This window comes from Dermacentor silvarum, chromosome 1 (genome assembly GCF_013339745.2).
Source record: "Dermacentor silvarum isolate Dsil-2018 chromosome 1, BIME_Dsil_1.4, whole genome shotgun sequence".
Lineage (NCBI taxonomy): Eukaryota > Metazoa > Arthropoda > Arachnida > Ixodida > Ixodidae > Dermacentor > Dermacentor silvarum.
In genome coordinates, this window is record NC_051154.1 from 233,365,039 (window position 1) to 233,374,462 (window position 9,424).

Consider the following 9,424-nt stretch of genomic DNA (forward strand, 5'->3'; position numbering starts at 1 on the left):
CAACACAAAATTATGTGTAAAACAATTGTACTTTTGAATAAGCAAATTAGTGACGATTAACCGACCTGAAGAATGGTCTCTTTGTCTACTAAATTTGCTTCGGCACATTCTCATTCTGTAAGTTACTAAAGTTAGCACATTAAGATAATTTCCCAGCAAGAACTGATCAGAGCCTTGTTTATGCGTCCTGAGGGCAACAAAATGAAATGCCCTAACACTACACATTGCTTCTGCAGCCTGAGCAGTGGCACCTACATTTAACCATGGAGACCGACGCCACCAACTCCAACACCGGCAGTCTTGCCGTACGAGGACTGTCCAAAACCGGCCTGGTGTCCCGCAGCGCCATTTTTGAAACCAGAAGATCCCTGGTTGAAGCCAGAACCGAATTTCTTGCTGTCGCTGGACGAGAAGCCGGAGCTGTGGCTGTAGCCCTGGTTGTTGTTGTAGGCGTTAACCTTGCTGTGAGACGCTCCACCGGCGAATGCTCCGGATCCCTGGTTGTGTCCAGAGGCGCCGCCCTGATATCCAGACTGATGACCTCCCGCTGAAGATCCGTAGCCGGACTGGTAACCACCGCCGACGCCGTGGCCGACGCCAACGCCGTGTCCAAGACCGGCACCAACGAGAGCTGGGCTGCCCACAACTCCGGCGCCTGCGACTCCAGGGCCAACGAGTGCGGGACCCGCAAGTCCAAGCACCACTGAGACCGGCTCCAGCGAGGCCTGCTCCCCCATAACCGGCTCCGGCTAGGCCAGCTCCCCCGAGGCCTGCTCCGCCGTAACCGGCTCCGGCAAGACCAGCTCCACCGAGGCCTGCTCCACCGTAACCGGCTCCGGCTAGACCAGCTCCACCGAGGCCAGCCCCTCCTAGACCGGCACCGACGAGACCAGGGCCAACTCCAGCGCCGTATCCACCACCAACGCCACCAAGTCCGACTCCAGCACCCAGGATGCCTCCACGGGCCTCCACGTCCTTCTTCTCGTCTTTCTTTTTCGCGTCTTCAGCGAAGACAGTGCAGGCCACGAGGGCGCAAACAGCAGCACTGACGAAGAACTGTGGTTTAAAAAAAAGAATTAATATGGTTGACTTAGTCGGAGTTCACATTTTAGTACAGGCTACACGACTGCATCTTTCAGGTTTGTCGCACTGGATTGTGGGGTACGTGAAAGGTTTAGGAAAAGTGCAATGGTGTCTTATAGCCACTAGGGAGGTGTTAGAAGTTTAAGGTAGACTCGTATTGGAAGCTTGCACCAGGATAGCATGCATTTATTAATATTCCTAAATGTTACAGGAATAGTTGGACACATTCTTACAATCGCAAACTCGATATAAATGTTGAATGGACAGCAAAACATTGCTGTAGGAGACATTGTATAACGGATGAAAGAACAATGCTATAGAAGTTAGTAGCAAGAAAAGCGCGTAATCTTGGATTTAAGATGCACTGTTGTTTTTTCTCAGCCTAGAAATGACACCGCAGAAATCCGTACAAAGCTTTGATTTTGAGACCTACCCCCAGGCAACTGACACTTGCTATAACGTAATGTCACTTATTGCATTAAAACGCTGCGTCACAAATGGCTCGTATCGATAGTATATATATATATATATATATATATATATATATATATATATATATATATACATATATAGTTATTTGACATACTTAGGGCATGAAATGCCCGAAACGCGCTAATACTTAAGGACTGAGCAGACACTTCAGTTTACTGATGAATATTCTGTCTAAACATCGATCAGCATACGAAGTTCAGTCGGCAATTTTAGCACAATGCAACAAGAAAAAGCTTGTAAAGCGAGGCAAAATTATTTACTTTAGCTACTGGGAAAACTGCAGAAAAATAAATTGACAGTTTGCACAAACCACTGTGGTTCCATTGTTTTACGCACAATGAAATGATCTTACCTTCATGGTTGCAGCTGTTGTATAGCTTCTGATTCACGGGAGATGTCTTTGGTTTGACAAAAGATCTTTGGTAGGGAATGAATCTCGGCACGAAAGCGGCTGGCTTTTATACATTCCGCCGACTCTTGACGTATCCACAAAAAAACAATATATATATACAAATAAATCTAACAGAGAGAAAGAACGCGTTCGTAAGTTCTAGGAGCGCCATTGCGCTGCGGTATACACTTTTCGAGAAAGCAACAAGCGTGCCACCGCGAGGAATAATTGCGCTCTCTCTTGTGTTACGAGTACTGGAAAAGCGCTCTCGTTTCATGAGATCATTTCACTCCGGAAAGTCAAGCTTCCCGTATGCCGAGAAAGCGGGTTACACCGTCGCTGGCCTTCAAGCAGGGAAGCAGTAACGCGGTGTCCGCAGGATTACGTGTGTTCACGTGACGTACACATAGGTATAGTGGTGAGAATGAGGATTTCCTTTCGAGATAGTTTTGTTTTCTTTGTTTTACTTCCTCTTTACTCGCGTCGCGACGTTCGTTTGAACCAGTTTGCCGCATTCTAAGGTGACGAGTTGGGGAAGGATAAACGATTTTCCGGTGCCTCGTCTCGGTGACGTCATTTCGCTTTGGGGTATTCCAGCCGTGCCCTCGCATGTATAGTCGCTGATATCCGATAGCGTGGTTGCCGTGCGTTCTCAGGAAAGAAGCAAAAGAGAAATTTCACAAGGAGTAGCACTCATTACGAGGGACTACAGTGGAACTAGAGATGGCGCGTCAGCCTTATACCTACACTAAGTACGGTGGTGTGCAAGAACGCTGACACAGTTGAGGATAAGCCATCAGGATGTCCTAATTAAGTGAAAAGTCATCTTGACATCGTACCCCACCCTATAAACTCGCACGCGTATGCGCTGTCGAGGAACGTTCATTGCGGCATGCCGTGAAAGGAACCTGTAGTATTCTTGATAAGGCGTGTGATTGCAGCACACATGCAGGCAAACCAACAGTATATGTATATATATATATATATATATATATATATATATATATATATTGCAAGGGGGTTTATTAACGTTGGACGTCAGGCGGGAGGGTTGCACGACGGGCACAAAGACAGTCTCAGCCGGCGTCAACAGCTAGCGATGTACGCTCGCACCTCTAGTCAAGATAGTGTCCCACTGCCGCATGCGTTGCTTCATCCCCACTACAATATATATATATATATATATATATATATATATATATATATATTATTGCACTTAAAAAAGATCTAAACAAAACGAAGCTCTCCAGTGCTAGTATGATGTGGTATTTTTGGTTATTCCATTCCAGTGTTATTACTCACAGGTCCTTACCGGCCGATTCTGGGGACACCGTAGGCAGGACGCCACAATGGACGTCCAAATTCGAATCGCGGAATGGAATATAGTTGTATTAAAATCAATTCCAGCCGAATATTGTCTTGCTGGCAGTAAAAGCAGTGAATGCATGATGTGTGAAGCTTACATATTCTTTGAAAAAAAACTCAGGTGCTTCCATGAACATAGTTGGTGGAAGCTTCCACGAACATGCCCATACGTAGTGAGTTTACAGCGACAACATTTAGTAGCGGGTGCGGTGTGATCGGTTTTTTTGACCATTTTATCTCGCCCAAGCAGAGAACACTGATGCTCAGAACTTAATGACCATCGTCTGTTACGTTTTTTTTTTCATGCTTTAGCTGTGTTTTTTCCATGATTCTCATCTAGAAAATTTCTTATGCCATCCACATGACTTCGCATTCATTGGAATATCATGTCATAAGTATGTATATTTTCTATATTCTAAGCACTTTCACTTTCATAAAACAACTCATTGTTTATTTTATCCGACCATACGTCCTTTAAACCCAAGAGCAAAGCTTGCCAAACCGCCAGAACTAGCCATCGAATGGAGCCTGGCTACATAGATATTAACGCGATATTGATGCGATAGCGTTAAGGACCCCGTGTCACAGAAAATCCGGTGTCGGCGTCGACGCCGTAGCCGGCTTTGGTATCCCGTGAGCAAAAATTGCCGTTGTATTCTATACCGTATGCAGTATATATACCGCACCGTATATATTCTATAATGCACTAAAGTTTTTCTTCTATCCCTAAAGTTACTCATACCTTGTCTTGCATTCTTGACAAAGTTATTCCTCAGAATTTTGAAAATGACAGCCCTTGAACAAATTTCATCAAACAGAACACTGACAGCGCATGCCTTTATGTTAAATCTTCTCAGACTGAAATATTAAAAGTGCGAAACAGTAACAGAAGATCGGCCAACGCAAGAGGCAGCGTTTCTACAAGAAAGCTCGCCTTCGTGCATAGCATTCGCCGCCAGCGTTTCCCGGTAAACATTACGGTTACATGAGCTGCAGTTGCCGGGAAGCGTGAGAAGCAGTCAGGGATCTTTGAATCCTATCGCGTTCCACTCTTAAAGGCGACGCTTAAGCGTCCTCCAAATTTTAGCCTTAAGGCGGAAATGATGGCCTAAAACCACTGTAGATGTCGTTAAATAAAACTGCTTGTATGCCCTTTGTCCAGCTGTTTGTTCTGGCAAGAGAAGAACGCGTATACGCAATGCTCCATTTTTGGAAGAATCGTTTGTGTGTGCCTGAATGCTATCACAGCTTGCAGTGCAGGAGTGCGACAAAGATAGTTGTTTTGCTCAAATTACTGGCAAGTGCCACTTACAAGAAATACTTGGCACTGTAGTTACGATGCAACATGGTAGAGGAGAGACAGAAGATAGGCTAAAGGCAAGGAGGTTAACCAGATGGGAAGATCCGGTATGCTACCCTATGCTGGGGCGAGAAGGGAGGGGGAGGTAAAGTGACAGCAAAGTATAGATAGAGAAAGAAAGGAGCACAGATACACAATCACAGTCGGTCACTGTGACTGCACGCACAGCACAGTAACGCAGCACTATGGTGTTTGGCTCGACCTGCAGTGCACCTCACCTTACCAGGAATCACGAAAAATCTGAGCTATCACCACCTGCTCTTAAACAACTAACTCTGCTCCTTTTGCACGAGAGAAACGCTGACCGCGTCCATATTTATACTGATGGATCAGCAAATCTCCAGTGTTCATCCGGAGCCGTGGTCTTCCTAGCTAATGCCACCACTATCAGTTTCAAGACGTGGCCCCCAACGACATCGATGGCTGCGGAACTTGCAGCTCTTCGCGCTGCACTTTGTCTCGTCAGCCAAGAATAACGTCGAATATGGTCAATATTCAGTGACTCGAAGGCAGCACTGCAGTCTTTGCTATCAGCCCTGCGGCGTGGACCACACGAACAATTGGTATTCGAGATTAGAGAACTGATTCATACCTTGACTGAGAAAGGACACCACCTGACAATTCAGTGGCTTTCAAGTCACTGCGGCGTCATAGGGAACGAACACACTGATAACGCTCCTCGGTCGTCCCTTCAAGGCGACTAAGAGGATTCGATACCGTTATCAAGGACAGATGCCGCTAGAAATCTTCGAATGCTCACCCGTGGTATCACGTTCTCAATGTGGAACACAGGATCTTTTCAAAGCAACCTGCTGCACCACCTAGATTTTCTCTACGCTTTCAGATCCCAGCTGGACTCTGCCGTCGTGAAGCTACCCTGTTTTGCGAATATGGCTAGGAGTGGCTTTTACCAACGCTTTTGCTTTCCGAATCAGATGGGCCGACAATGCCTCGTGTGATGACTGTGGTAGCGAGGAGACTCTTCAACACCTTCTGTGACTACATGGTACATTTCTGAGGTGCTATGCAGGAAGGCCGCAGTTTAGGGAAAGTCGAGATCTCCCGAGCTCTGGTGACATCCACAAATAACAGTTTAAAGTACGAATTGCAATCACGCGGCGCTCTTTTACTTAATTTGCAGGAGCGTGCTGCGCGTCACTGTTTGCAGTCTGATCCAGGTACGAAGCTTGTGGCACGGATATCAGAAATTAAATTGCCCAAACTCTGCCCAGCTAGTTCGTTGAAGAAGGTCAGCTGCATGCTCGTTTTTTTTTTTTTTTGTTTTTTTGCTGAACTTGTTCTGATGACAAACGGGCGCATCGTGTAGTTACCCACGGTACGCTTTTTTTTCCACTAGATTGCGCTTGTTTTGTTCGGAAGACCGGGAGTTATAATGTGCACGAAGTTCTTGAAACTAAATTGGAAATGCTTACGGCTTCTGAATGGCACTCAGACGTTAAAACCGTTGCTTAGGCCAGCAGAGATAGCTCCATTACATTGCCAGAACAGCCATTAACAGGAGTTAATTATTTTAAAACATTTTGGAACTAGCAAACACACGCATGTGGTGTGGTGCTGACAGCAATACACCGACGTCTTGCATGCTGCCGTCCCATTGTAGCTATTCTTAATTAAAAATTGTTTAGGCATTAAGATTTCGCACCCGAAGATATGTGCATGTACTTGAAAAATATAGCGTTTACTTGCACATATGACGAAGTACTTCGCTTTGCAATAACCAATGTTTTGGGACGGCTAAAGTGGCGTGTTTCAAAGTGACGAATGGGTTTAGTATGCTTCTTCTCAGTATAATTGCGCAATAAGGGGAAGCATATTGATTGGCCAAAGGCGAACTTGGCACGTAGGGTTACCATCAATGACTCTTGTCAAAACGTCATCCTGAACAGAAAGTCAACGCAACTATACAGACTTCCTCGAGAACCTTCGTATTGTCTTTGCTCCTGCTTCTTGGACAATAAAATTTGGAACTGTGTTTTGTCTCTTTCCCTATTCAGAAAGCAGCACTTTCTCATCGTCGACATGATCAGGCAATGTGAGTTTGTTTCAAAGGGAAAGGTGTTTCAAGGAGCACATCGAGTAACGGGTATTTGGCATCAAAACCTTAAAGCTTAACCTGATACCACAGTGAACAGGGAACACCAGTTTTCTTTAAAAGCTTGGTTAGGTAAGCCACCAAGCCGTTCTATATGCTGCTTTCGGCTCGTAGATCTTCCAAACCCTTACATGCTTTCCATGACCAAAGAGCACTTCAGGCATGTCGCTAAGTGCACGAGTTCGACATTATCTCGTGAACGTACTGAGCAAGATCCGCATTCTGTTTACACTCTCCCGCCACATTGGCGTGGCAGTCGCTTGAATTCTTCGGTGTTGTTAAACAGAAAAAAAAAAACTGGTGTGCATGCTGGTGCAGGTAAGTTCTATAATAAATTTCTGCGTTATCTCTGCTTTAAAGGGGCCCTGAACCACTTTTTATCGAAGTGGAGAAAGACATCTGTAGTGAAAATAGGCCTATTAAAGAAATACTTTGCCACAAAAAGTACTTCAATGCGTTCAGCAGAAGCTGAGTTATTGCCAATCAAACAGGGCTTCCGCTGGGCTCCCCTTCCCTCCTCAATGCCTTGAACTGCGAAGGCTACTGGCGAATTGGGGCTGGGCCACAACGCTCCGCCTTCGAAATGTCACCGTGGCACGCAGTTCAAATTTCATTTTGGATGTTTACGTAGACGCCAGGACTTCCAATTTTGATGCCTACGACGCACTAAGCGTAAGCCAAACGCGATTGTCCACAGCAAGTTAACGTAGACGCCACGACTTCCGATTTTGGTGCCTACGACGCGCTAAACGTAAGCCAAACGCGGTCATCCACAGCGAGCAGCCAGTGGACTCGTGGCGGCAGCCCGCGGCGGCCGTGGTGTAGCCGACCGCAGCGACCAATAGCAGCCGCGTATTCGGATATGCTTTATTACGTAATAAAGCACACAGAAGAGAGTGATGATCATGGCGTTTGTTGAAACGAGAGCGTTAGAGAGAAAGGTAACTTCGCGCTCCACTTGCGAGCTCCACGCACCGCAGACGACGGCAAAGCCTGGCTGAGATGTCCACAGCAGCGTATGCTACCCGCGGACTATGTTATTTCACCAAGCCCGAGGGGTGGTTCAGGGCCCCTTTAATTATAGTTTGAGGAACGCATGTCCTGGTGAATTTGAAACTGCGACCTCTTCAACTTCGTATACAAGGCCTGCTTAAAGATGAGCTTCCCCTGGAGGTTAGAGCCGTGAAAGAACACGTATACAAGTCTCGTAGTTCGATGAGTCTTATCGTTATGACCAAGGGTACGTGGTTCGTTGCCATAACGAGCACAGTGCCAACATTGCGCGGCGATTTTCAAATTGCCGGCGGAGTGGCCCTCTACTTCATCCAACCATCGCCTCCAATATCGCGGGCCGCCCATTCTCGTAGGCAACTCCCAACAAACGCCAGAACGGCCGTATGGTGGCGCTTTCTGACAGCCAAATTCAAAGAATTGAAACAAACAGGACTATGTATATTTAGAAGAATGAGAAGAAATAAATTAAAAGGGAAAATCTGTACCATAACACAAAGTTCCTTGCTATTTGAGGCTCGAGCGAGTTGCCTAAGGACAAAAACATACCCGAGAAAATATTCGGAACTAGATGAGGCATGTGTATACTGCAGCAGAGATCCGGAAATCACTCAACAGATCCTAATGGAATGTGAAGTGATTCACCCAGTGGAAACAGTAGGTAACCTACTTACACTTTCCAGAAGCGCTAAGGTTTAAAGTGGACGGAAGCATCAACCGGGCAGCAGTCGAGATAAGCAAGAGACGTTTAGAGTATTGGTGAAAAAAAAGCAGGGAAGAGATTGATACGCCCTGATTTGGTCTCTTCGTCATAGGTAGAGGTAGAAGGTAAATATTGAGGGGGAAAAATTAATGAAATGTATGCAAAAATGCTAGATAAAAATTATGTATAGCATACCTGATTAAATCACGCAGGCGAGGTAACTTTGTCACCGCCCCGTTTCAAAGGGGAGGACATAAAATCATCATTATCATAGTCAGTAGCACCACCTGACTATGCGCAGGCTGCCTATATACCCCCCCATAGGCCCCGAGATCGGCGTTAGCGGCACTATATGGGTGTTGTGGTGTTTGGAGGTGCTACTAAAGCCCAGATGGCGGTGCGCAACACCCATAGGGCGACGCCATCTTCTTTGGGAATGAGGGAAGACGCCAGAGCAGGCGAAAAATTTAAGTCGTTTGTTCTTACCATTCAGTTGAAGTTTTTAACAGCGAAGATGTTTAAGCCAGCCGTGAAAAGTGCGCGTTTCGCGAAATTATCATCATCAGCATTGGCTCGAGCGTCGTCTTCTTCCGCAGCTGGGTCGTTGGCGCCTCTCGGTTAGCGCTCGTACTCGTTCTCGGCACGGGCTCGTACCACTGCTCCCGCGTTCGTCGTCGCCGTCTTCTTCCACAGCTGGCTGCATGGCCGCTAATCATTCCAGCGTGCAATTTCACTTCTGTTCTGTCGTCGTAATGGGGAGGAAAAGCTTGCACTAGGCCGCGCAAAGCTCTTGACACAATGAAGATGGCCTATCGATTGCGTCTCCTGGTAGTAGCTAGGTTGAACTTGGATATGTCGTGGTTGAACTTGGTTGTATCTAGGTTGAACTTGGTAGCAGCTAGGTTA

At 46.3% G+C, this 9,424-nt stretch overlaps 1 protein-coding gene across 2 annotated transcripts in view; it reads right to left on the minus strand.

The window, feature by feature from the left end:
• The window catches only part of LOC119436929 (acanthoscurrin-1), a 2,308-nt gene extending 248 nt beyond the window's left edge, over window positions 1-2,060 (minus strand). Inside the window, exons 1-2 of one of the 2 annotated variants that reach the window (XR_007464789.1) lie at window positions 1,928-2,060; window positions 256-1,056 (exon numbers count right to left, since the gene is read on the minus strand). Coding sequence is in view for 1 of the 2 variants with exons in the window: in XM_049660122.1 (XP_049516079.1) it covers window positions 454-1,056; window positions 1,928-1,933 (609 nt within the window). In the remaining variant the exon portion in view is untranslated. Of the gene's footprint in view, window positions 1,057-1,927 lie in introns of both variants that reach the window. The other variant, XM_049660122.1, reaches the window with a different exon arrangement.
• Window positions 2,061-9,424: the final 7,364 nt, after the last annotated feature.